This window comes from Drosophila mauritiana, chromosome X (genome assembly GCF_004382145.1).
Source record: "Drosophila mauritiana strain mau12 chromosome X, ASM438214v1, whole genome shotgun sequence".
Lineage (NCBI taxonomy): Eukaryota > Metazoa > Arthropoda > Insecta > Diptera > Drosophilidae > Drosophila > Drosophila mauritiana.
This window is the reverse complement of record NC_046672.1, coordinates 8,353,435-8,381,265: the sequence shown is the minus strand read 5'-3', so window position 1 is coordinate 8,381,265 and position 27,831 is coordinate 8,353,435. Positions and strand designations below refer to the sequence as shown.

The following is a 27,831-nucleotide window of genomic DNA, read 5'->3' as shown; positions in this document are numbered from 1 at the left end:
ACAGCGCTTGAAGTTATTTTTAAAACTTGTTTGTTTATTCTTTTTGCCATTTTCGTTACGCTTTACGTTTCAATTAAATTAATTATTTAATATACATTTAGTTAAGATTCCCGACAAAAAAATTACTGTGGCTGCATCGTAGAAGTGCGTGTGTGTCGTGTGTGTGGGGGGATGTGTTGTCTTTAAAAACGTGGACGTGAACGTGTGTCGTACCATTGGATCTGCAAGAGTTATCCCATCTACATTTAAATACGATTATCCGATTATCCATTAATTATTGCTATTGTAATCGTTGTTTAATTGTTATCTGCCGTCGCTATTACTTAACCGACCCCCGTTTATCCTCCTTCCCGCGTTCCCAAAAGTTCGCTATGCTAACTAAAAGAGCCGAGCATTGTGAGGAAATCTCAAGATAAAAAAAGTGCGCTTACACAGGCGATTATTTTTGAAATAACCGGATGCTGGAGAGGATGGAGCCGTTCGGGAGAAGAGGTCGGGGGGTTCCGCTAACAATGCTGATTTACAGGATCGCACATATAGCTTTGTATGTACACGAATATGTATCGTTATATTATATATAATAAGGCAAATCTGACGAGGGGCAATCATAAAGTGTGGCTTCCTTTCGTGTTTATGGATAGGGTAAGTGCAGTGCGTTTCGGCCGTGTAAGGCCTCGTTGTTTGCTGAACCGTAGTGCAAAATTTAGCGACATCAGAAAAGGCAGTCGTTAGACTAGGTGAGTTGGTCGTAAGTACAAAATATTAGTAGGGGGCGTTAAACTAATCCATTGCTGCTATTACACCTATGAAACGCACTGCCTGAACGCATTCATGTATTGTCACAGAAACCAGTCAATCGTGTGTGTGTGTATATTTTTGATTAGTTTTAAACAGCGAAAATCGTTAAGTACTTAAATGTTAAGATCAAGTCATTTACAAAATCATTTGCATGTTTTCACAATCCAAACACATGTCAAGTTGGGCCTTTCACTTAGGAAAGTTCGTTTAAAAAATTAAATATTCTGGCTTGTGTACAAGTAAATTGAGGACAATTCTAAAGAAGTTTGCCCAGAACGCTTCCTCGCTTGGGAAAAAACTATTAGTTTGAAAACCTAAGAACACTTCGAATCAAGTATTTTTCGTTTAAAACAATTAAATTTGTATAGCCTACTAGGAATAGTTCCGAAATACCGTCCTTTTCTTTTCCGTAACGTAAATAAGAGCTCTGATATCTAAGTAAAATTAATTCATACTCGTCCCATCTATAAAATCGACCCAGCCTAAGGTGTGTGATAAGCGTTTCGTTGTCGTCAAACTCCCCCTTCGCTTCCTTTTTGTTGTCGAGTTATTTGGTCGTCTTGTCTTTTAGGCTTCGGCTGCTCCATCATGTGTCCACTTCGGCATCGCTTGGAGCTGCTCCTGCCTCCAGCTGGGAGCCACTGCGTCAGGGCAGCAGGAGCGGGCGGAAGTAAGCACGACAGAAGATCGTCGATGCCGAGGGCGGCAGATCCTGGTTGCGATAGTACATGTTGCACTCCCGCTCCGTCAGCTTGTCGAACACGGCTGCATACTCGCGATGGAATGTGGCCAGGTCCACGTTGGACCTTCCCATGGCGGTCAGGGCAAGGAAGAGTATGTCGCGGTAGAACGAGTGCGATCGCTCCACGCCGTTGCTCTTCAGCTTGTGTCGCTCGTTGGCCAAGCGCTTGAGGGGAGTGGCGAAGTCATTGCACCGGATGGCCGAAATGATTTGCTGAATGACACTGGGGGACACAAAGACATCATTGGTATTGGAATAACTGCTCTCTTGCCTGGATCTACTCACTTCTTGTTGAGCTGCGCGTGGTCGGTGAGCAGCGCCTTGATGAGCGGACTCGTCGGCTGGGTCTCCCTGTACAGCAAGTACATGGGTGGACCACTGGCCTCGGTATGCAGACTCAGATTATCCCACAGGCACTGGATGTGCACCGTCTTCACCTTGCTCAGCGGATCGATGTGCTCCTTGTCGCTCTAACCAGTTGAGAAATCAAACATTAATCAATGGCACATCATCATTAGGAGCCATATTGAATGACCTACCGGCACGGGCAGACAGAGCTCGGGCAGGTGCGTCTTGCTCTCGATGCGCTCCATTAGCCAGAGCAAGTTCCAGTAGATGATAGGGTGCTCATCGACGAACTCCGGTTTTATCAGCGCAATGTCGCCCTCCTGCGTGAGTATGTTCTCCAGCTCCTTGCGCAGCACCAGCGGATTTAGGTACGGCACGGTGAGGCTGGTCTTGTGGCTAGTGCCGTTGGCTGTTTGCTCCTTGCCGTCCTGCAGCGGATCCGACTGTTCCGACTCCTCCGCCTGCCGCTCGATCTGTACGCTGAGGAAAGGCACCGTGAGCTTGTTGCAGGCGTGGCAGGTGGTGTTCAGGTTGGAGTCCTCCGCCGTCCAGCCGCTCATGATCTCCTCGTCGTAGACGAGCACCGAGCAATTGTGGCACTGCGAACAGGTCGTCAGCTGGATCAGCACATCGCAGTCACGATCCGAGGCGTTCTGCGGATTTAAAAGTGCATAAGTGGGTGAGGATACATTCAGATTCCAGGCTATCTGTACTAACCTCGCTTGTGAGACTATAGAGGTTGTCGGGCACAGCGGGAAAGGCGTGCATGTGGAGGGCGCCTGTGGAGCTGTTCTCGCCGAGCGGCACCAGGTTATTGTAGCTGGATTTGCGCGACTCGCTGAGCCTGCCCCATGGATCCAGGTCGCTGGAGACGCGACGCAGCTTGCCCTCCTCGTGGACGGCCGCATCGTGCTCCTCCTGCTCCGCATTGCCGTGCTGCGAATGATGATGATGGTGGTGGTGCGGATGGTGGTGCCCATGATGCAGGCCATGCGGATGGTGTCCATTGTTCGTCTTCGTCGGCGTCGAATTGGCCGATATCACGCCTTTGATCTCGTCGAACTTCTTGGTCAGCGAATTGGCCGCCGATTTGATGCTGCTCAGACTGCCCTGGATCAACTCGTTCGACTTCTTGCCCGTCAAGCTGGGACTGGATGGTACAAAGGTCGGGAATTAATTGGGTTGCTTAAAGGCTGAACAATAATGAATTATCATATTTCTATGTACAACGAAACGAGAATGAGGTAAAGTCATTAGCAGCTGATTTCTCTGTTATTATCTTAGCAATATAATTGGTTGCTCTTAAGATCTGGTCTATAACCCGATAATAAAAAGGATAACTGGTTAATATTATTCTTAAATCCATGAACTTGTGCTTTAATACACCAATGTTATCAAACACTAATCAATTACACGTAGTAATGAACAACCATACAGTAGTTTTAGGAACTCCCTTAAGTTAATCCAAAAGTTATATACATATATGAGATCGGGGAAATCAGCTGCTGGTGGTGCTGCTATATATCATGGTGGTGCGGTGCTTGTGAATGGCCGTTAGTTAGTTTGTTCGATTTAATCGAGTTAGTGTGGATGATTTGCGTGGCTTTAGTCAAACCTTGAATTGCCCGCCACCAACGAAGTTTTTTAAGGGGACTATAAACCATAATCGTAACCATAACTGTAACCATAACCGTAACCATAACTGTAACTGTAACCGTAACCAGAACCAAAGGCGAAACTCTGTGGAACAGCATTTCGGGTGTGGAACTTATGTGGAACACAAAACGAAAACAAGAGGTTAAGACTCTGTTGTGTGTGTGTGTTTTGTTGTGCCGCTGTGTGTTAATTGCCGCTGTCCACTTGTGCATTGCAAATAGTTAGTATTGGCCTGTTTTACAGAATATATAACAAATTTAAGTACAATAAAGTATTCAGATATTAAGAAGACAAGACATAGAACATCCCTGAAAAACTGAAACATATAACATACACTTAAGATTTACATCTGAACACAAGGAACAGATCAAAGTGGGAAATGAGATTATCTTAACTGCGACCCACGAAATATTTCAAAAGAAAAAAACCTCCTTCACCGAGAGAGCACAATTTGAATGCCAGGTGTATAGCGTGGAAAGCAGCACAACACACAAGTGGGTGTAGTTTTCGGGTATGTTTGTCTAGTTGTTCTCTAAGAAAGGTCTCCACTTACCTTATGCTCGATATATTTTCTATAATATTGGCGGGCAATTTCAAGTCTTTCTTAAGGGACAATCGTGCGGGTGAATAACGTCTAAGATATAATTATATATATATATATGTAAATAAATCATAAACGAAATATGGCACAGAAACTGGTCGATTCAAAAAGAGGTAGTAGAAATACATGGCTTCTCCAGTTTTCCACATCATTCGATTGAATTGAAAGATATAGACCATTATCAAATGGTTAAGCTCAGCGCAACTGATGTGAAAACAGGAAAAGCCATGTAGTTAGGGAAGAAAATTCTAAAATAAGGGAAAACTAATCCGCTTTTTTGGTGAGTGGACGGTGGAATGCTTGTGGAATAGTGTGTTCAGATGATTTAAGGGAGACACAGAATGAGGGATCGGGGGAGGAAAGGCTGTGGAATGCCGGAGTTACCCGAACGTGAACTTCAGCGAGGATCCGATGTTGGCCAGGCTGTTGGTCACACCGCTGCTGGCCACTGGCATCGTTTCCGAACGGTGCATACTCTTCCCGATCTGCGTAGATTCGTCGAAAGTGGCGCTCCTCTGGCCCCGGAACAGGATCGGCTTGTCGCTGTATATGCTGCTGTCGATCTGCGACTGTGAGTGCTGCTCCTCCTGCTGCGCCTGCTGCGTGGGCGTGGCACTGGCAGCGGACTCCTCCTCGTTGAGAGCACCCAGTGGATCGTTTTGGGTCACGGGCGTGCGTGGCGAGATTCTAAAATATAATGTTTTAATTCGATTTCGATAAGCTTGGAAGTATTCCCAAACTCACTTGGTTGGACTCTGCACTCGCTGACGTGCCCGCTGTGCGGCCACATGCTCGTCAACTTCATCGTCATCCTCCTCGTCCGCCTCGTAGTCTCCTCCACCGGCGTATTCCAGGTCATCGGCGCCCGCTTCCAGTTGCTTTTGCGGCGTGCTCGGCGATCCGGCCGTGTATTCATCTTCGTCCTCATCCTCATCATCGTCGTCGCCGCCGCCAATGCTCATGATCTGTTTGCGTGGCTGCTGCTGCTGAAGTGCCTTGGCCAGGATTTCGGTGTCACCGCCATAGGTCGGCGTGTTCGGGGCGCTGAGTTCGCCGGGTATGAGCAACCCAGTGTTGTTGACCGCATCCCCTATTGTCTCGTTGTTACCGCCCGTCACCGTCTGGCGCACAATGCTGCCCAACTTGTTCCTAAGCCGATCGAAGGCGGCAAAATCGAGCAGTCCATGGCCACCGCCATCGCCGGAGGAGGAAGCCAAACTGGTGCGCGACTGTCCGTCCACCGTTTCCAGGGTGCTGAGGTTCTGGTCCTGGGATGCGCTCAGCGACTTGTTCACCTTGGAGGCGGCCCTTTGTTTGCCAGCCTTGCGGAACTGCGCCGCTCCCAGCACCACGTTCTTAATGCGATTCCAGCGGATCTGGCTGATCGTGGTACTGTCCTGGGGCCACTGCGACTCAAGGACGCAGCGGTTGTAGAAGCCATAGGTGAGCGCATTGGCCTGCACGCCAGAGCGCTTCATCAGGTAGTGCAGACGGACGGCCAGCACTGGCAGATTGTGAATACCGCACAGCTGCATCATGATCCTGTAGCAGAACTCGTCACAGGTGATCTTCAGGCGACTGGCTCGCACCAGGACATCGTAGGCGGCGCGCAGTATCTCTGGCTCCTTGCCGGCGTGCCGCGGATCCAAGACCATGGATGGCAGGATGAGGAAGTACAGCGAGTAGCAGGTGGCCAACAAGTATTTTGACCACGCCTCCGGATGCTGCTGACAACGGCTGGCCATCTTCTGGGACAGCTTAATCTCGTGTTTGGTCCGCCGGGCAATGGGTGATCCTGGCGAGAGGGAAGCGTTCAGCTGCAGCTGCAGAAATTTCGATAAAGCTGTCTTCTTCGTGCTCTGCAACAGTTCCGGTTGCAGCGTAAAGTTCTCGTAGTTGTAGGCTAATCCTCCTCCTCCGCCGCCAGGCTGAGATCCCGCCGGAGTCACGCTGTCCGGCGGAAAGATGTACTTGGTGCGCTCGCTGTTCTGCCCCGTGTCCCAGTCCACCAAATGCAGCTGGGCGGGCGTCTCATCGTAGTTGCCCACCTTCTCCGCACACTCGTCAAAGAAGCTGAGGCCATGATCGCCGTCGGAGACAAAGGAGCGCTCCTCAATGAAACGGATGAACATCTGGGTCTTCATCATCAATTCGAAGAACTTCTGGTGCGACTGTTTGTGGGTAGATCAAAGTGTTTTGTCTGACTGACTAAGCAAATAATGCTAAAACAGTTTTCATACCTTATCCCGCGATCGCAAAAAGGCCTTCAGCTGGAAGAGGGCACTCGGATCGGTGGCTCCCACCGAGGGTGCCTTGGAAATGGGGACCAGAAAGTCCCTGTAGCCGCGCAGAATACTGGCCATGAAGAGCAGAAAGGCCTCCTGGATGCGCTGCTCCAGCACCACCTCTCGCTTCCGCTTCCGAATGTCGCGATCCAAACTGTTTGTGGAGTCATAGCTTATGGGCTTGGCATTCTCCAGTTCGGTGAGCGTCTGGCGAAGTAGGCGGGCTGCACGTTTCGGCAGCAGCTTGGGTGACAAATGGCGCTGCGACTCACATAGCTGCAAGTACGGTAATAGGTGCGATATTGATTCATTAGAAACATATTTCCAATCCGAAAACTAGCCCCAAACGTACGCTAATGTTGTTGGTGTCCAGATCGATGCAGGTGACATCCGTGGGCGGCTCGTACAAATCGAAGAAGCGCGAGTCCACGCCAATGAGATAAGGCAATGGGGCATGGAGCACCTCCGCCAAACCCAGCGGACAAAGTGGGATGTACGGACACTGCCACTTGAACGGAAACAGCAGGGAGACAATGGCTTCGGCCACAGCAGTCAACGTGGCAGGTCTGCGGCGAATAAATCGATATGTAGGATACGGTAAGGGTATTTGGTACATTTGATGCACATACCTGAGTGAGTGGATGAGTATCTTCTGTTCGGTGAGAGCCAGCAGCAGCACATGCAGACAGTTGTCGGTGCCCAGATTCTGGAGCAGTATGTGGAAACCGGCGCCACTTCGCGGCAGCGGGGAATCTTCCGGCTGTGTGAGCAGGATGCGATCGTTGGACTCGCTGGACAGCTGCAGGTGAATGCTTGGCGCCGGAAACGGCACTTCGTCCAGCAGCTGGGTGATGTAGCGCTCCACGGGAATGGGTATATTAACGTCATACAGCACCATTCGCTGTAACGATAACACCAGATAAGGATTAGATGGAATCGAAGTTAATGGGAGTGTAAGCTCACATGGAGGTACTTCAGCCATTTGTCGAAGGTGTCGCCAAAGGGATGATGCGACAGCAGACATATAGCCTTGATCATGTGCAGCGAGTGCTGGGCGCCGAAGTCCTCGTCCCAACCGAGCTGCTCCTTCTGCTCAGCCGACAATTTTGACTCGCTGAAAGTGTAAATCCTTAGTGTATATACTTTAAAAATATATTAAATTGCAACTTACTCGTAATCCTCGTAGAAAGTCAACGCCGATCCGTACACCTTGTAGGTGCCATCGCTCACGGTGAGCACAAAAGTGCTGAACACCGGACTGATGGGTTTCCGCTTCTCCGTGCCGTTGACGTGTGGCCAGGCCTCCAGTGAAGCGCCCATTGGCAGGCAGAAGAGCGGCACACTCGGACACAGATTTAGCGGGAAGTCGGTGTGGTCGACGGTGGGGTAGCGCAGCAGGATCTCCGGCTTGTAGCTGATGTGCTTGGGCCGGTACATGGACTTCTTGTAGCACAGATAGACGTCGCTGCCCACATAGCCCTTGTTCAGAGTCTTGTAGATTAGGCAGAAGGCGTGCGGAGCCCGCTCACCCTTGCTCTGGACAATGACGCACAGTTCGGTGACCACCAGCTCGTTGCAGGGCATGTCCGCCCGGGCGCGTCGGTACGTGAGGAACGTCTTCGCGGACGAGTTGTTCACATTGGCCACCCTGCCGCCGGGCGTCTCCGCCACGATTTCCGCATCCGACATGATCCGCTCGTGGCCATCGTACAGGACTCCTGCAAAAGTGGAAAAGATTAATATAAAAGTCGAGTTTTATTACATAGAAATGACGGCGCAAGCATTGAATCACCTATAACTCTACATTTTATATTGCATATTTTAGTTTTGACTGTGAACGATATTTGATTTAAATAAGCAACAATTTGTTGGCTTTATCACGAGTCGTGTCGAGATTATAATATTTAAATTTACTTTCGTTATCAAGAAATACAACCCAGTCTTTCATTTTGGATTCTTAAATCTACCAAAAACAACTTGGAGTTCTCCGAAAAAAACCCACAACCGGAAGTAAGTCAGAACTTTGATAAGCAAACTTTCAAATACAAAGCTAAACACTAATGGTCTCCTGGTAGAAATGCACCCACCTATGTCCACGAGAGGCGGGCGATCCTTGCCACGCCGGAAGTAGATGTAGCAGTCGGTGGTGCGCACCGATCCGTGATTGAGGTTTGCCTGTAGACCCGTGGGCGTGTGCGAGAGGATCTCGTATCCTTCGGGCACCTCCTCGCCCAGCAGCGGGAAATATACGCCGATGTCCGTGATCGGTTCGATGGTAGTGGCCGCCCTCAACCTTCCCGAGTCATTGAAGATGTTCTCCTGCAGCAGCTGCGGATGCTCCGGCATTCCGGCCACCACAAAGTAGTCGGCGATGCGCTTCTCCTCCATGGCGGCGCCGTTTCCTCTGCAAGAGACAGCAAAAGACCCCGGTTTGAGTGGTTAATTTCTGGGCATGGCGGGACTGGCAGACCAGATAAGATAAGGTTGACAGGGAACACCAGTTCTACTAGTTGGGGTGGCTCCCAATCCCACATTTATTAATATTTTGTTGAGTTATCATCTATCATCACCTGGGGGCAAAGTCAATGGTTCTTCTTCCGAGGGAAAGATTCAGATAAGCGACACAAGTAATCGTGTGAATCCCTTGGTTCTTGCAACGGACATGAGGAAACATATATAAATCTTTATGTTTTTAAGATTTCATGAAGAGAAACATGTTTACTTTGCGGTTTTTCGGACGATGTGAAAATGATGTTGTCTCTTAAAAACCGAATGGTAAAAGAGCTGAACTGATATCTTCAATATTTCATCACATCCGATCGCATTACCCACAAAGAAGAACCGCAAGATTATATGGTTATTTTGTGGGTGACCCACTGGAGTACTGGTTGGTGACCCCAAGCGCAGGCTTCACTGTATATCTCTGCCCGCAGGGCGCGAAATGCTTTTGTTTACATATACCGATAAAGTAGGCGTCCGATTGGAATTGCATGCATTAACTGATACTCTGATTGGACTTTGTATGCTGGCGACTTTTTATGCTTCGCGGCAGCAGCAACAAAAGCAACAGCAACAACAGCGACAGCAAGAACAAATGGAGCTGGGGAAAACAAGTTCCGCTTGATGATTCAACTTCCTCCGCTTCCGTTTTACAGCACAATAGCACCAACGCATTTTGTTTGTGTTGATTGCTGATGCGTTGTTTTTGTTTACAGGAGTCCAATTGGCAGGTGTGAGTGCAAGACGTGGGGCATGGGCGCAGGGAGGGGAAAAGGGGCTGGCTGGTGAACTTACTGCACTCCCGTTAGTTGTCCTCCAAGGGGGCGCGGGGACGAAGGGGGCGTGGGCAACCTTCAGTTGCTTTTGCTGTTCGCCTTGGACTGCAATTGTCGCTTTTCCTTCGCTTTTCTTCACACTACGTTAATTTCCACACACCAACACTCACCGCACGCACACACACACACACGCACACACAGTTGGACTACTTGAGAGTTTTCCTTTACATCATTTTCACAGTTTTCCAATTGGACTGCTTAACTGGGCCACTAACTTTGACTAAGACGCGCCAAGTGCGTTGAAATCCACGAATTTAGCCACTTTAAAAGCTACGCAAATACGTGTGGAGTGCAGTGGACAGAAAAGTAAGGAATAATGTTCGTTTAACTGGCCTGCCAGCCGTGTACGCGGCTCGGTGTGACTGGCGGAATGTGCCAATCGCCTGTATGCGCTGCTTGGCGAACTATATAATTAACATGCAATACGAAACACGCGACTATTATTATCGGATTTACTATTATTAATAACTATTTGGCCTTTGCTTCAGGCCTTTTTCAGCGTTGCCAGATGACAATAGCTTTTGGTCTATCGATATACCTAACTGCCGATTACTTTGAAAGAATGTCAACGCCAATTGCAAACTTTTCCCGCCTGGTTGAATTCTAATTCTCAAAGACTACTTTCAAACAATTTGAATTACAGAGCCCACATTCATGGATGCGTATTAATTTATTCTTTATTCTTTAATTTAGACAGCTGTTTCTTTATTTCTTTTCGATATATTCAATGCTTATCAAATCGATAACAATGCCTTTAGATGTCTGCTACTCTCGATAGACTTGCCGTGGCATAAGTTGCCATCTCTAGATTTGTGGCCATCTCAATTGCGAGATTGAAACGTGTGAAATATGGAACAAAACGCGAAGCCTAAACGCTCTTTTAAGCGTCCGTTTACCTTTCCAAAGAACTGTGTTTACCGCCCTCTACGGCAGATAAGCAACATGGAGCGTAGCCAAAAGCTGTCCGCCGAACAACCAACCTGTTAGTAAGCAATGAATGTGGATTCGCAACGGCATCCATCTGTGTACTTCACTTTGCAGACTTCACGCTCAATGCACCGCCCTCGTTGGTTCCGGCCAAGAAGTACTCGGATATCAGCGGTCTGCCCGCTCCTTATGCCGATCCGCACACGAAACTAAGGTTCGCCAGCGCCGACGAGTACGCGTCCATGCAGCACATGCCCTCGGACATCGTCAATGGCTATCTCATGGTGCGCGGCTATACGAGCGCCGTGGGATAGTTCGTTCGATCCATATGGTGCATACATCCCATGTACTCGCTGTGTTCCGCCCCTGGAGACCTTGCGATCCAACTACCACTCATAATAGGCAATTAGAGCGCTGCTGACCTTACTCTTACTGGCATTGCGTGCGAGGCTGTTGCTTTCAAGTGATTCGATGACTGTTTCCTGGCTGGAACACCGCGTTCAAGGGGAGTTACATCCACAATTACCATATATATGCATTCGCTGCCTAAAAGGAGATGATCTCTGTAAATTGGCTATAGAGATTTGTCACTAGTTTGACCGCAACAATAGATTAGGTAATTCCAAGGTGACATGAATACCTTGGCGGTTTGAAATTGTTCAAATTGACAAAACGGCTGCCACATAGATCCTAATGCGAAAAGCAAATATTTATACAGCCGACTCGTGCAAGTTTGGAGTTCGCAATGAAAGGCCCGCAGATTAATATAGTGTTAAGTTAACCATCTATACAAAATTCAGCAAGAAGGCAAAGTAAACAAAAGTGAATAATATGATTAATGTGTCTAAATATGTGTAAGTAGCCAAACTATAAATATGTTCTTTTTATGGGCTGCAGTAAACATGTCACAGGACAGCATAAGTGGCAACTACAGATAAGTACGATTTCAGCGGCCTGTTGCCGAAGTGTCAAGAGGTATGACTACGCGGTCAAACACCCGAATTGAACTCATTAAGTGTACGCACAAGTTTATAGTGTGAACAAATGATTTTAAGATATTATATTCATTTTCTTATCGGGCATTTTGGCGAAAGGACGATTTATAAATGTTTCATGAACTATATTCTATAATCGCATAGTCATAATTATTGTGTATCATTTAAGGACGATTTATAAATGTTTCATGAACTATATTCTATATTCAAATAGTCATAATTATTGTGTATTATTTAGCAGCTATCAGAAGTACCAAAAGCAAGTTTCTAAAACTTTTGTAATTACTGGGGCTTCTTCCTCGTTCGCTCAGGTCCTCCATTCGTCGTCCCTCCCGTAAATGTTATTCGAGCTCAAATACAAAGAGCCGGACTAGTGGCTCCGCGATGCTACACCCTTTTCCACCTCATTCCATTTTGTGGCAGTCGACTCCGGCCTATTCCTTACGGCTTTGGACGCTAGCCGGCTTGGTTGATGGGCCGGCTAATACTGTTCGGCTGTGTCAGCATCTGCAGGTCCGAGCGGAAGCTCCTTGGCAGCCCCGAGATGTCCAGCTGGTGCTTGAGCACCACCATGGTGGCCAGGGTTTTCAGAGTGGGCTCAAAGTCGAGCACATGCAGATCGCTGTAGTCGATAAGCGCCACACCGGGCGGTAGAACTCCAACAACCGCTGCGGCTCCGCCCGCCTCTTGAGTGGGTGAAACAGCTGCCGGTGAGCTGGAGGAGCCGCTTCTCGGACTGGTGCCGCCAAACAGAAACATCCTAGTGCCGATCACAATGGCGCACTGTCTCCGTCGCGCCGTCGGCGCCTTGCCGTTGGCCCGTATCAGGTTCCACAGCTTGGTGCGCGGATCGAAGGTGTACAGATCGTTGAAATGCTGATCCAGCAGGCCATTGTAGCCACCGAAGACATATATCAGCTTGTTGTAGACGAACATGCTGTGGCTGCGCCGACCAACGGGCACCTTGCCGGCCGTGAACGGTCGATGCCACACCTTGGTCTTCATGTCCAGGTAGACGATCTCGTGACAGTAGGTCTCCTCCTGGCTGTGGTACGGACTGTGCTTGTCGCCACGCCCGCCAAAGATGTACATGCGCTCCTGCTCGTAGGCCACCGACGCATGAAAATCTCTGTAGCTGGGCGGCACGCCAAATGTCTGAACATAGCGCCACTCCATGGTGTCCAGATTAAGGGAATGCACATCGCTGCTGAACTCGTTGATCTCATCGACGAATCCACCGAAGATGTACATACTATTGCCAATGACACATGCCGAGTGGCCATCCCGCGCCCCGGGTAGACAGCCAGTGACCTGGGGCCTCGACCACTGCGCTGTCTTCGGATCGAAGCAGTAGAGGGTATTGCAGAGATTCTCGTCGTTGCGGCCGCCCCAAATGTAGATGCGGTCCTTGTAGGCCACCACCGTGTGTCCGTAGCGCTGGAAGGGCACCAGCGGATACTTGAGTGGCACACCCGCGGCGTCCAGCTGCTGGGGCACCAGAGTCCAGCGCATTGTGTGCGCATTCAGGGCGTGCACATCGATGGGCTCATTGTAGCGATAATCGTATCCAGTGCAGTACCCACCAAAGCTGTAGATGAAGTCGCCCACGCCCACCGCTGCGTGATTGACCCGCTGTGGCCCGCCGTCCAGGTGCACCGTCCACAGCATGTCTTCGCCAACTGGATGAGCTATGCGCTGTGGGCTGCGGGCCGTGTAGCACCAGTGTGCTGTGCGAGGAGACGGAGATCTTTGATTTAGGCCCAAGCAGTCCGAGCAGCCGAAGCAGCCAAAACACACAAAGGAAAGCAAGTGCGCCGCAGTTGTCGCTCCTTTTGGGCGCGGGGCGGGGAGGTGCGGGCGCAGCTGCGAGCGATTGAAGGCCACACAGGTGTAAACGCTGATACCAAACACTAGCTGCGCTCCGCTCTGCCAGTTTTGCCAGATGTTGAAACGAAACGAAACGGATCGGATTTTGAAGAGCACAAACACACAGAGTTGCGTGCGTGAGCGGACGCACGAAATAGCAGGGCTCCACTGGGTCGTGCTGTTATCGATACCGATAGTATCGATTTCTGATTGACAATTGCTTTTCAAAAATTACAAATTCGGATTCCAATGCATTTGCATTAAATACTTAGCTATTTTTGCGAAATAGTTGCATTTACACTAGATTTATTTTTAAGATGAAGCTCCAAACAATGAACAATGTCAAAGAGATTATAAAATTCTAATATCTTTGGTTAAGTTACCTGAACTTTTCACCCAATCACAAATTCTCATTAAATATTCTTAGTGTTTGCAAGCTTAGTTGCGATATTTATTTACTGCTGTATATATGTGTTTATATACGTCAAGTGTTTGTGTGTAAATTAGATTGATTGTAGTACAAAAGTTATAACAAAATAAATAACAAGAAATCATTTAATACAATATTACGCGAACATACATTATATATGATGCAATCTATGCACATTTTGGTTTACGAATAGTGGGGCGCCGCAGCGGGATTGGTACGAAAATTGAAGGCAAATCAAATGCTAGGACTGTTGGGGGAGGGTAGGGGGAGGGAATGGAGGTAATAGGGGATTCGAAGCCCCGCCTCCTATACATTCGTGGGCGCGTCCATGCCGCAGATAACCGACTTGACCACCGACGCCGCAGAAATGGCAGCGAAGTTCTGCCACTTCCTGGTGGACGTGCCGTCCTTGTAGTCAGCGATGCCCTTCACCAGTATAAAGCTCTCCCTGCAGTTGCCAATGATGCTGTCCAGCACGCTGCTCATCTCCACATCGGTGGCCAGTAGGCCGTACTTCCTGGCGAACTGGGTGCGCAGCTCGTCGCTCCTCACCAGATCCCTACCGGATCCAATGGGACCCAGATGGAGTCGCAGCCGATTCACACCGTCCACCTCGTCGGCGGCAATGGGATGGGCCACCTCGATCACCTCGTTGTTTCCAATGTTCATGAACAGTTTGTCCGTCCGCGCGTCCGGCCGGTTGAAGTCGGCATCCGTCTTCTGGGCCAGCGCCTGCTGGGCCTGGTTCAGGTAGTCCTCCCACGGCCGCTTCACCTGCATGTTGGCCTGCAGGCTCTCGGCGATCTGCTGCAGCGAATCGTTCACCGGGAAGTAGGTCTTCACGTCCTCGCCGCTCTTGTACAAGTACACGTACGGCTTCTCCTTGCTGTAAGAAGCATACATGATTACGATTGATAGATTGAAGATGCTATATTCGAGAAACTTACCTATTGCTGATCAGTGCCCGCTGCTTGTCCACATACGAGATGACGACATCGCCCAGTCGCACGTGCTTCTTGTAGTCCGTGTAGTGGGGAACGCCACCGGCCACGCCCACGATGAAGACAAAGTCGACCTTCTGGAATGTGCCCAGCAGACGGGTGGTGGTATTGCCCGTCGCCGTCATCGCCTCCCGATTGCTGCCCACCGACGGGAGCTTGGTGCTCACGATCCTGTGCGCCCCGATGTTGCCCAGGGTATACACATTCGATTCGCCTGTGGAGTAGAGAGAATGTTTGGATCAGTTGATTGGCTTACAGAAAGCGGTTTACGTTCAGGACATTGATAGATATATACCAAATTATACAAAAAGGCCTCAAAAGAACAGGAAAATCTTACGAAATGTAGATATTATTTCAAAACAAGAAACACCATTATAAATTCCATACATCCAATATTCTTTTGCGACCAAAATACAAAACATTATGTTGATGGTAAACCAATTAATGAATCGAGTGCGTGACGGATCTAATCAATCCGTCTTATGACGTATTTACATGTGCATATGTACAATGGAAGGTCATGTATCCTGGGGCAATCCTTTACCATAACAACAAAACAAATGAAACAAAACAAAGCACCGACGATACAGCACAGACACACAAAGGACACGAATAAAGTTACAACAAATCAAATTATTCTAGGCCAAGTTCATAACTTTCTATCCAAGTTTATGGCAACTCAGTCGCGTACAGTGCGCACTCGATAGATGGGAACGCTCCATGTGCGCCCACCCATCGATTGCTTAATGTTCGCATTACTATTGCTATTTTTGATTCAAAGTTGATTCTTTAGAGTATTGATCATATAAAACTCATGAACTTGACCTTGGATATATGGGTGCTTCTCGATTGAGGAGTGGGTTCTGGACATTTAGCTTACCGAATCTTCGTTTCTTTTTGGACTTTCTGAGTGAGTTCGTTAGATTGGGATCGGAATCTGTTACATGGTTTGGTATTTTTCGATTCGGGGGAAGGTGAAAGGTTTGTTTTAATTAATATCATTGCAGGCAAGTAAACATCAGCAAATTTGTATGCAAATTCATTCGTTTATGGCGAAATTTTCGTGATGAGGATTTTTGTATATATTTTTTTTTGTTTCCACCAAAGTCGAGGAATTGGGGTACAGGAGGGGAAAGAGAGAAACAGAGAAAAGACGGTTAGGCGAGAGTTTGATTAGTAAGAGTTGAGGGAAAGTCGACTCGCTATCGAACTGAACTGAGCTGAACCTACCGACTGTGGTGTATCGGACGAATGTCTCCTTGTTCTCGAGCATCGCGTCCACGGCGAGCTTCTCGCAATACTGCGCCGTGATGATGGCAATGGTGGGCTGCTTGTTGGAGGCGATCGTGGGCATCTGCTTGACCACCTTAATCTCCTTGTCCTCGTGGTGGATGCGGGTGTACGCGTTGTACTCCATCGACTTGATCAGACCGCGCTCCTGCAGCGACTTGATCACCAGCAGCACATCCTGCTCGCTCCAGCCATAGTCCCTGCATTAAACAAAATGAATTAATTACTCTGGTGTCTAGACTTCAACCGGATCTGGATGTACTCACTTGGCCAGATCCTCGGGGGACACGGGATTGGGGTATGCCTGCTCGATGAGCTCCAGCACCTTCTCCTGGGTCAACGGCGGAGATTCGAACTGCGATTCCTCGAGGGAAACTACGGGGATGAGAGCAAAGGAAACAACATACACGATTAAAGCACATGTCTGGCAATTCCCGCTACCAATGGGTTATTCATTTAGCGAGGACTCTTCTGTTAGCGGGCAATGACATCTACTCTGAGCGGTGGGCGTGGCTGGTTAGGCGGTGTCTGTTAGTAAAGGAAACGCACAGGCATGAGCACACACACACAGTCAAACGGCTGGCAGGGCGGTCAATTAAGTGCTCAAGCAGCGCACTTTAATTGCAGACAGCAGACAAATTGGACACTCGAGGTGTCAACTGGATTTCGAGGACAACTGAAGGGGCAGGGGGGGATGCTTTCGGGGGTTCCAAGCCAGCACAGGATGCGCTAGACAACAGCGCAAGGTAACTAGCTGTTGAACGACCACAACTGCAGGGTATTTTCGAAACATCCGGCAGATTTCCAAGCAGATTTACCACCTAGCTGAATTAGCAATGGAAACTCATGTGGGATCCTTGTGGATTTGGAGCAGTAACTGCAGAGCATTTGACTAGCAATTTTCCAGCTCTTTAGCTGGTTATTTATTTTATTTCGCTTTTTTACATATCCGTTCTTTGTTTTCAATACTCTGAAGTGCACAACACTCTTTGTGTATATATTTAATGCGTTCTTTTTGTTTTTAGTGAGTTTTTAGTGCGTGCATTAGTACGAAAAGGAGAAACGAAACGAAACAAAAACGAACAACAAGGAAGGCGGCGAGGAAATGTGCAGCGAGGCGGATACAAAACGAAGTTCGTTGAGCGGGTTGGATTAGATGATGATTAGTTGTGGGAGCACTGGAGCAGTGGAGCAGCATTGGAATCGGGATTCATTTCCGCCGGGCGCTCAGCTGCTCGGTGTACATGTCCAGCCAAATGGCCTTCATCAGGTTGTCGCCGTCACCTGTCTTCCGCTGCGCCATCAGCGCCTCCTCGAACTTTCGGTTGCAGTCGCCGTAGCAGTAGATGATGTACCCATCCCGGGCTGATCTCCACAAAAACAAACCACCCGCACAGCCCAGAGGATAGATGGAGCCATGTAGTTCAGATGAGAAGTCAATTTCGCATGGTAAAGTCGACTCGGAAAGGTAAGTAAGACATGGAACTTGATATTCACCGAGCAAAATTGCATACAAATAGGCTACTAAGCTCTTAATTTAAGCTCTAGATTTACAAGAACTCGAATATCAAGTTCCCTCTTATTACATCCCCATAGAAATGAATAGGGAATACTCACGTGGTCGCGAGGGAGGTGCGGAGGTCTCCTCCAGGATGCGCAGTTCAATCTCGATCGACTGGATCTCCGTGTATCCGTGCTGCAGGAGCTTCATTATCTTCTTGATGAAGCCCACGTAGTCTGTAAAGCGAAATAAAAAGCAAATCAAGTAAACCTAAAACTTCTCACACTGCCTTCTATCTTTACTTTGATAAGAAGTTCTGGGTTTTCTTATCAAATTTAATACAAGTAAACAAACCATAAAAGCTTGTATGTATTTATATTTAATATAGACTTGAAACCATTAAAAAAAATGGTTCATTTATCAAACCACAACTGGTTTTAAATCAGTAGAGCAATTCAGACCCACCTCTGGGAAAGTCCTGCGGACTGACCAGCTCCTTGAAGAAGTCCTGGGCGATGTGGGCCTGCTTCTCCTCGTTGGTCAGCCAGTCGCGGAACCAGAAGCGCAGGGTGCGCGACTCCTGCGAATGCTTGCCCGTATTGGCGCTGACCAGGAAGACGCGGAACTCCAGCGAGAGCGCTGCCGCCTTGCTGGCGCTCTTCTGCCCGGCGACCGTGTCCTTGTTGATGATGATGCCCGTGTGATCGCCGCCGGCGACATGGACGCGATCATTGATCTCATCGACCAGCTTGCGCTCGATGAGGATCACCGTGCTGTTGGCCGTTTTACCGCGTGGCGTCATCACGACCTGTTCTGTGCGTGGTGGCGACTGGCTCCTTCGAACGCCGCTCGAGTTCTGAGCCAGCGGCTCCTGGTCTTGGCCTGCGACAATTTTGTTATAGTTTTTATTGCCATTCGGCAGGGTTCCGTTGCCAGTGCCAGTTCCAATGCCTGTGCCGTTCCCATTTCCATTTCCATTGGCTGTCTGCGATTTGTTTGGCTTGGGGGGCGGCGGTGGCGGCGCCATCTGTATGTGACTCCTGCGCTCCGACATGGTTCTGGTGCTGGTTGCTCCGCCTTGCTCCTCCTGCTTCTCCTGCTCCCTGCTGCTGGAACTGCTGCTCCTTCGATCCGATACGATACCGCTGCTCCGGCGATGTCCTTGAGCCCAAACTTGCTGCTGGTGCTGCCGAAAGAAAGCAAAAGTCGACTGTCATTAGTGGCTGACAAACAGGGAACTTTGCCTACGGTGGACACTTATTCAATAATTAAGTATGATGCAAAATAAACAGTTCATTAAATCCACAATATGTACATGTATGAGAAATAAAGAATATCTGAATATCTGGTTCTATAGTTTCTTTTTTAAGCAATGCAACCCATTTGCCACACGTGGCAGTTAAAATATCGCTATTAGCGACTCTGCACTGTGACGGCTGTATTTTTAGCCCGGTACTCGGATTTCCATATTTTCCCCCACCCGAAACCATTGGTCATATCAAATGTTACCTGTACCCTTCGACGCCTTTGGAATTCGGGGCTTCTTGCGCTGCCTGCCTGTCTGTCTGTTTGTCTGTCTGCCTGGCAGTGGGCCAAACAAATTTAGAATTCATAAATAATTGGTGTCATAAATACGAAACCCCTTCACCATCCCCCCTTTTGGCGGCTTACTGCGACCCAGTGACTTCGATAATAGCACTAAAAGAAACCAAAACAGAACGCCAGCGGAAGAAAATCAATAGGAAACGTGGTAACGCCATGTGCATGACAACCATAAAAATTAGGGCTCCGAATGGTTAAGAGAGCCTTGGGTCAACCACCTGCCACCCCCCAGCAATTAAAGGCATAAAGCTAACTTCCGGCCAAATGTCACCAAAGAGCCACAAAAAGGTTTTTGAACTCGCCCAGGGAACTGGCGACCGAGATGAAAAAGTGGTAAGAAAATGGGGGGTGGTGGTGTTTTCCTTTGGGGGTTGAGCTGCCGCTAAATTTGCATAGGACAAACAACAGGAGCATTCCCTCCCCGCGGGAAAACGAGGGGCGAATGAACTGGGCATGGAAAGCGGAAAATGCAGAGGATATGAAAATTTACATTTTCCAAATGCCAGTTCGTGGAATTCTCGGTGCTCCCAAAAGGACATTACGGCAACTAAACTTTCGGCTAATGAGTTATGTACATACATACGTATGTTCATATAAGCTTGGGTTCCAAAACAACGGAAGTTGTCAAGTTAATTAATTCGGCTTTTGTTTACTTGCCGCTGAGACAGAAAGTTGTTATCTATTATTATTCAATTGCAGGCACATAAATTGAAAATATAGAATTTTTTTGTGCTGAATGCGACATTATTATCCATTCATCCCGTTCACTTAATTAGATTAAAAGCACTTCGGCCCTCTTCAATTTTCATCGCCAAAGGGTGCACAGCACTCGAATTTCACGGCCGGAAATTATTCGCTGTCTGCAATTTCAATTAAAAACACTGGCAAAACAATAAATATGAGATGATCGGATCTCGGATCAACTGCAGCAGAGTACAGTACACACCCGCTTGGAAGTGCATTGTTTCACTTCCGCTGGCCAATGTGTTTTTTTTTGGGGCGACGTCCGATATGGAAATTCCTATCGCAAGTGCCTGGCGATGCGTAACTCCCACAACTCCAGCGAATCCCGAAAGGGGCTAAGGCAAAGCCAAAGGGCTTGGCCCCCGGCGAAAACCCTTCACGCTTGACAGCATCCCAGTCACGTGTCTTGCAACGAACAAAATACATACATATATGCAGCATATATGTAGCTAGACATTGTGCAGATACTACGAAATTAAATTTCATACCATAACTATATATGGCTGCATAAAAAACAACACACACATTTACCATCGGCGGCAATTTCCGTTAGTGCTTTCCTCCACAACCCACAGAAAAAATCACTCTTTTCACAGGCCCACTTTTCCACTTTCGAAATAAAGGAAAATATTTAAAATATTTTTTTTTTATTATTTTTTTTATATTTTTTTATTATTTTTTTTTAAATATTTTTTTTATTATTTTTTTATATTTTTTTTATTATTTTTTTTATATTTTTTTGATTATTTTTTTTATTATTTTTATTATTATTTTTTTTTATTATTTTTTTATTATTTTTTTTATTATTTTTTTATTTGCTCTGTGTGCTCATCGATAATAGATCGAAACACTTGATGATTGACTCGTATACTTTGTTGATTGACTTCAGCTACTGCGCTGTAAGTGTTAACTAGATTCAAGCTGCATTTGACTGCATTTGACTGCTCTATTTTCTCTCAGTGTGCCGCTTAAGTGAGGCGTGGACCAAGCCGGGCAAACTCCGCCAGAAAGTGGGTTGTCCGTGGGCCCACACATGAAACTGTCATATGTAGACACTTTTCGCCAGCAATTTCCTGTTTGCCACATTTATTTTATTTTTTTTTTTTTTTTGTGGCATGGAGCTCCCTGCTGTATGTACTTGCCCCAAAGAAGTTGCATAGTAAGCGGCCCAAAATCGAGACAATTGCTGGATTTGTTTCGGCTGCGGCAGTGTAACAAGCGCTAATTACCGCATAATTTCAGTTGATTTCAGTTAATTCTCCCTTTGTCGTAATTAGCAAAAGGGGCGAGAACGTGACTCAAAGTCAAAGTTTCCCGAACCGCGTCGCTCCACAAACAAACGCCATAAACTGCAAAGTAAACTAGTGTACTTAGTGACTCACTCACGGCGGCAAACGTGATTCGATCGAACATTGTTGATTCGATGGTTAATTGACTTGACTTATCCGGCGATAAGAGACGATATAGTCGCTATATATTCATGCATCTGTTCTCACCGAATGATTGGGCAATGGAAAAGATATAGCTACGTCTTGCCCCATCGAGCTGTAAATAAACCGTATCTGCAGTCAAATCGAATCTCTGGACATTTTCATAGTCTCGTCAAGCGAGTCAAGGTTTTTCGAAAAAATCTCCCTGCTGCCTTCATGAGATTGTTTATGAAACAATTTGGAAATTCTTGTAGCCATATTTTTTGAAGCAGCTTCTTGTGGCTGCAAAAACTAGGCAATTTATTGGGCGCCCCCCCAAGAAAAAAACAAACAAACAACAAATTTGGCCAGGAATTCGGTAACGCAAATAGCGGCGAGTGTTCATTAGAAGTACATAGTGGGATCTTAATAATATCATATTTGATCTAATAGTTGCTTCGCATGACATGAAATTTAAATCAGACATCTTACTAGCGAATGGAATGCCTCATTCTTGCCCTGAACTTTAACTGCCAATCGAATTTGAATACAAACTCAATCAGAATTTGCATATCTCTGAATAACGTTTAGTCGGCTGAAATTGTTTTTCCATTTCGGTTAATTGAGTTCGTTCGCTCGTTCTGTTTGATTTTGAATTGGCTAGGCTAGGTTGGGATTTCTCGACGAGTCCAACCAAATCTGCGATGACGTCAGCCCCTCAAATATATATTATATACATATATATAATGAGTGTATAGTATTGTATTTCATTATGATGACTTTTATCGCCCGTGACGCAATATTCGAGGCATTTGCGGACTATTGAAATCGACAAACAAGTTGCCATCTGAGCGCTGACCTTCAAAGCAAACAATCTGAGCTTGGGAAAGAACTCGGGAAAACCCATCAATGTTATTTAGTTAAACATGCTGTAAGTGCGTGTTTATCTTGAGCTCAATCGTTCGCATATCGGCGTATTACTCACATGTTATTCTATGCATGTTTCGCTGACTTGTTACCAAGAAGATCATCAAATTAAGCTCCTTCCTGTCGTCAGTTTGTCTGGACTTTCGAATCGCAGAGTGAATCATCTGCCGCCGAATGTTGCGCAAATTGGTATAATATTTATGCCCAGATAGCAAGATTTATTTGTCTTTGCCCAATCTCTAAAAACTATTCATCGAGTCCCTTGTGTGGGCGAAGGGGAGAAGCCTAATAATAATAATAATAAAGTTCTCGGGCGGATCGGTTTGATGCAATATTTTGGGGCTGTTCTGTTCTGTTGTTTTTGGGCACAGTTTGCGACATCGCTGTGGCATGCGGCATGCGGCATTACCCCTACCCAACATCATCTTCATCAATTTGGAGTTATACGAGTGGATCACTCGATCAATTAGCCGCTGATCAATACTCCATGCAGTGCGTGGGCTCAAATGAATCCCCTCAGTCCTCGAAACGACCAAACCCCATCATGGCCTCAACTTCCCCATTTCCATGCCGCTGACTCTTATGCCCTTTGTGCACGGAATAGAAATTGGATTATTAATGCGCAGCATGTGCGACAAGCGGATACCCTACGCAATCATTTGAAAGTGCTTTAAATCGGAAACAACCAAGCAGTCGGGCTTACTTGCAATACGTTTCTTAAAATATATATTAATAAAGATGTTTATATCATTACCAATCATCTAATAACCTGATTTGATTACTCTTTCAATTATATATACTAATCTTTCTAATCAGATTACCTGAACGTGTCTAGTAATAAACCCTTTGCGGGCAGCACAATAATTTCCTGACCACATATAGCTCGGAAAATCGAATGAAAGCAATTACAGAATGCGCCATATTAATTCTTAAGCAAAAACCCTCAACTGACGTGCTGGAAGTGCATTCGTTAATAAGTTCATTCGAACACGCGAGAAAAGAAAAGTCGGCTTTCCTTTGCTTACACAATACACAAGGCAATATTCTGGGAATTAGCGAGGCAAAGTTCAGAGCACCACCCTCTCCACAGAAAAAAAAATAAAGAAAAAGCCGTGGTGGTTGGTGGGTTTGGGTGGATTTGGTGGTGCTCCATAAATTAGAGCAACTTGGCAATATGACCAGCCAGTCTGACAGTTTTATGGCCACGGAACATAGAACACCCATCGAAAATGCAGTTTACAAATGCTGAAAGACCCCCGTTTTTCCACACACACCCCCTCCCCCCCCCTCGATTTCAAAGAAAACCCCTTTTCCTTTTTGGGGGCAAAGTTCTTTAGTGTGCCAGTGGGCGGTTTTCGCTTTTGTTTGCTGCTTTTCTTGTTGAAGGAGCGCCGATTAAAGGCTGATTAAGGCGTCATTAGGTGACCCACATAGCGATTAATAATTGAAATCGAGAGTGGTTCACTGAATTTGAAAAAATAATGCCAATTTGGTCAAAATTGCCATGTTTAAAACGCGATTTTCGATGTCAATTCACCAAAAGTGGTCACAGAACTTGAAGAAGTACCGTTTTTTAATCCTTATTACCAATACTAACCATTTCTAACATTTTTTGTGAAATTAATTTTTGGTCAAATTTTCGCATTTTTTGTAAGGGGTACCATCATCAAAATTTGCAAAAAATTGAAACCTCCTAGAATTCCAAAACTTGAATGCAATTCGATTAGGATTTAAGAAACAAACTCAACGAGGTATGACATTCCATATTTGGGTAATTATTTCGAATGTTTTGATCAAAATACCAAATATTTTTTTCACAAAAAATCTGGGAAAATATTTTTGGCAAAAAAATGAAATTTCAAATTGGCTTTTTTGGCTATAACTTGACTAAAAATGGTCAGAGAGCAAAAAGGAGTACCATTTTGTACTCCTTACAACCAATACTAACAACCCCCTTCACTTTTAAACTGATTTTGTAAAATTAATTTTTGGCCAAATTTTCGCATTTTTTGTAAGGGGTACCATCATCAAAATTTGCAAAAAATTGAAATCTCCTAGAATTCCAAAACTTGAATGCAATTCGATTGGGATTTAAGAAACAAACTCAACGAGGTATGACATTCCATATTTGGGCCATTATTTTCAATGTTTTGCTCAAAATACAGATTTTTTCGAATTTTTGGAAATCAATTAAATGACAAAATTTAAAGTCTAAAATTTGATCGGCGAAAGTATGAAAATCGAATTACAAGACCACCAAGGTACAAGATGCATACCGTTCTGGGCCACCCCATTTTGTGTGCATTATTTTTGTCAAAAAACGCTGCCAAGTTATGTTGATATTGGTACGAATTTGCTTTGAAGGAATACAATAATGGGTATATAAAGTTGTACGGCCCTTCGGATTCAGGTCACATCCACTCGCATTCCCATGTACACAAATATGAGCATATTTCCCCCAGCTCTAATATTACAAAACAACTTTCAAATGGGCCGGCAAACGCACAGAAATGCGGGTGAAATTCGCGGCTCATCTCGAATTGCATTTGTTTATCGACAAGCGAAATGAGGTTGAATTCCCCATCGTCCCGCTGACAAATCATCCACATATCATTTTACACCAGTTGCAGTTGCAGCAGCGGCAGCCTCACGCCTCATTTCATCCATGAAAAAGTGGCCACAATCGAGATCGGGCCACAAATGGCAGAGGAACTGAAGTCAGGAGAAGATAGAGTGGAGATTATTTTTAAATGCCGAGCCGGACGATTGACCGAAAGACCGGGGAACCGGGGAACCGGGCAACCGGGAATCCGGCGGAGTGCCAGTGGTTGGGACTCCCAGTTGAATGACCCACAACACACCGGCGCCGAATATATGTACATGCTTATACATATATATCGAATAGATAATTATAATGAGAGGAGATGGTCTCGCCTCTTCGGTCTGAATTCTACGTATTAAATATGTATGTACACACATACATATAGTTTACCGAATTGGTAAACTCATCAAATATATGGCATCTAAGTTCTAAGTGAAGAAAACGCATAGAATACTTATTAGAATATTATTTAGGAAGTTATTTGCGCTATTACCTTGTTTTTCATGATTCATAGCTGTCGAAAATTCTAGACAATGAGTGGAAATAGATGTGGCATCGAAGATTGCCTGGATCTTCTGAATCTTTTAGAATGTGCAACAAAATTGCCTGGGCACAAAAACTGGAGAAAAATGGACCAAAAACTGTGCCAAGTAAGCAACAATAAATATGAGAATGAGATCATTTTTGGACTTCTCTCACGCTCTTTTTCTTTCCAGTTGATTCTTCTCGCTCTTGATTCATTTTGTTAACCAAATGTTTTTAGCATCGTAGAAATTGTTCGAATTTCCACCGACTGGAAGAGCGGAAATATACAAAAAAAAAAAAAAACGAAGTGCGGATAACGTTGAGGGGTAAATGCAGGTCAGACAAATGAATTAGAAACAAAGCAATGGCAAATAAACTGCGACAACGAAACGGAAATGGATTTAGATAAACACAGTAAACAACGTAGAGCGCAAATAATGTTATCAAAGCCAGTGCCAAATGTACCAAATACAAAATACGAAATATACATATATTCAAGTAATAACAATAACAAATCCCCAGACTCATAAACGGCAATCATTCGGTTAGTTTAGTGGGGGTCAGTATCGTTATTCTCACTTGGCCTTGCGGCTGAAATTGCTTGAATTTGAATTGAAATTGAAATTCAAATGCAGCACGACAGCAAATTGTTTGTTTATGATACCCTCGCACTGCAAATTGTAATATGAAAGTCACGTTCTTGGGCATAGCTAATTTTTTAAGGCATATCAACTTTTGGGAAGCTAGGTACAATTGTTTGTAATATCTGCTCTTAAGTAAAACGCAGTTACTAGATTCATTTAGTGCTCATTAAGCTGGTAAACATTATCTAATCAGGCGATGAAACCAGTCAAATTGTGCACCAACTGACCAAAAGTGACAAAGGAAACAAGTCTTTTCATACTCGTAAATAGCTCTCATTATGGCCACCAAAAAAATGGTGAAAGTGCCACAAACAATACTTTACCACCCGCATTTGCCCGCTTTTTAGACTCACCTGTTGCTGATGGATCGACAAACGAACAAATGACGTGTTTTATTTGCCACTTGATTTGCAACCGGTTCTCCCTTTTCGGTCACTTCTATTTGCTTAATTTGTTTTATGTTTTCCTTGCTGGTTTGCTTCGTTTATTTCACTACTTCTAAAAAACATCAAAAAAAAAATAATAATAAAAATTAAACGCCAACGAACGTGTGTGTTAACAACTTTTCAGCAAATTCTGATTGATGCACAGCGCATAAAAAAAATGTGGAAAAAAAAGAATGCGAAACACGCGGAGCGAAGAATGCTTATATCTTATCTTATCAGGGGGAGTTGGGCAATTTTTCATTATCAACTGATAGTGCGTAAACATCGATATTTGCTCGGTTTGCTGTTTGCCCTTTTGCTTGTTGTTTTCTCGCTGCTCTGCAAGTAATAGTCACCAAATGCTTAGCATTTCCAAATGTATCCAGCTGACGTCAGAGCTTCAAAAGGTGTGCGATCTTCTGAATGCACTGCAAAAAACTAGGGGATCGATTCCGAGGCACATACTTGACACTTTCAATGACATTATTAACATCAATTGTTTGGGAGACTGCTTGTCATCTGGCATATAATCGTTTGTTTGGCTTTTTCAATTCGTAACTTTCATCAAGTAATCTCTTTTCGTTCAGTGCACCTGAGTCATCTGATCGGTAAAACGGTTTTAGTGACGTCATAACGTCAACTGACAATAGCAGAAAGAGATGGCGATAAACGGGTTGCACTTGAAATTAGCGAAACAATAACAACAACAACACTGGTTCACCTTCAGCTGATCAGCGGGTACTGCCATCTCCCTCCCACACTCCCCATTCAAACTTCAAACAATTACAATTCTCATTCTGTTCATTTTGTTCTACACTTGCAAGAACCAACAGGCAAACAAGAAGCACTGGCAAAACAAAAAAAATACATTAATGCGAAGAGTAGAGAAGCCCACGTTCGCAACACTAAGTGTATATTGAATTACGCGCTATTTATATTAATAAATGGCACACTGTTCGTATTTTCACCGTTAATGCGCGCGTCGCTTACGAAGGAGGGCGGAAGTGAAAAGGAAAGGGCGCGGCGAAGCAGCGCACGTACACTTACGCCAAAATGCCGGCAAAAACAAAACGAAAACACGGGGATAGATGTTGATAGATGGAAACCCTTTCCAACGTCCGTTTTGTTCAAAGTTCGCTTTTCGACTGACCAGACTCGGCTTTCGGTTGCGCGGCCAA

At 45.8% G+C, this 27,831-nt stretch overlaps 4 protein-coding genes across 10 annotated transcripts; 1 reads left to right on the top strand and 3 right to left on the bottom strand.

Moving 5' to 3' along the window:
- Positions 1-14: 14 nt before the first annotated feature.
- LOC117148446 (DENN domain-containing protein Crag) lies at positions 15-10,279 on the bottom strand. 2 transcript variants are annotated; one of them, XM_033315818.1, is made up of 14 exons: positions 9,725-10,278; positions 8,518-8,834; positions 7,602-8,148; positions 7,394-7,544; positions 7,060-7,331; positions 6,783-6,996; positions 6,386-6,706; positions 4,890-6,316; positions 4,530-4,832; positions 4,098-4,178; positions 2,606-3,038; positions 2,080-2,541; positions 1,826-2,010; positions 15-1,763 (listed from the first exon to the last, which is right to left on the bottom strand). In XM_033315818.1, exons 2-14 carry the CDS (start codon positions 8,816-8,818, stop codon positions 1,445-1,447), a joined length of 5,016 nt encoding a protein of 1,671 aa, XP_033171709.1. In that variant the 5' UTR covers positions 8,819-8,834; positions 9,725-10,278; the 3' UTR covers positions 15-1,444. The 2 variants fall into 2 exon arrangements, with proteins under 2 accessions (XP_033171709.1, XP_033171710.1); XM_033315819.1 differs by lacking the exon at positions 4,098-4,178 and having other exon boundaries at positions 9,725-10,279.
- Positions 10,280-10,578: 299 nt separating this feature from the next.
- Positions 10,579-11,907, top strand: LOC117147599 (INO80 complex subunit C). Its single transcript, XM_033314549.1, has 2 exons — positions 10,579-10,747; positions 10,807-11,907. Exons 1-2 carry the CDS (start codon positions 10,615-10,617, stop codon positions 11,004-11,006), a joined length of 333 nt encoding a protein of 110 aa, XP_033170440.1. The 5' UTR covers positions 10,579-10,614; the 3' UTR covers positions 11,007-11,907.
- On the bottom strand, positions 11,866-13,658 carry LOC117147598 (kelch domain-containing protein 3). Its single transcript, XM_033314548.1, has one exon. It carries the CDS (start codon positions 13,353-13,355, stop codon positions 12,144-12,146), a length of 1,212 nt encoding a protein of 403 aa, XP_033170439.1. The 5' UTR covers positions 13,356-13,658; the 3' UTR covers positions 11,866-12,143.
- Positions 13,659-13,971: 313 nt separating this feature from the next.
- LOC117147278 lies at positions 13,972-27,808 on the bottom strand. 6 transcript variants are annotated; one of them, XM_033314117.1, is made up of 10 exons: positions 27,701-27,808; positions 26,582-26,726; positions 18,241-18,961; positions 17,892-18,011; positions 17,559-17,639; positions 16,541-16,649; positions 16,215-16,474; positions 15,865-15,921; positions 14,931-15,198; positions 13,972-14,869 (listed from the first exon to the last, which is right to left on the bottom strand). In XM_033314117.1, the coding sequence occupies exons 3-10, from the start codon at positions 18,827-18,829 to the stop codon at positions 14,290-14,292; spliced, it is 2,064 nt and encodes a 687-aa protein (XP_033170008.1). In that variant the 5' UTR covers positions 18,830-18,961; positions 26,582-26,726; positions 27,701-27,808; the 3' UTR covers positions 13,972-14,289. The 6 variants fall into 6 exon arrangements, with proteins under 6 accessions (XP_033170008.1, XP_033170003.1, XP_033170004.1 ...); XM_033314112.1 differs by lacking the exon at positions 17,559-17,639; XM_033314113.1 differs by lacking the exon at positions 17,559-17,639 and having other exon boundaries at positions 26,582-26,723; positions 27,701-27,806.
- Between the last annotated feature and the right edge of the window lie 23 nt (positions 27,809-27,831).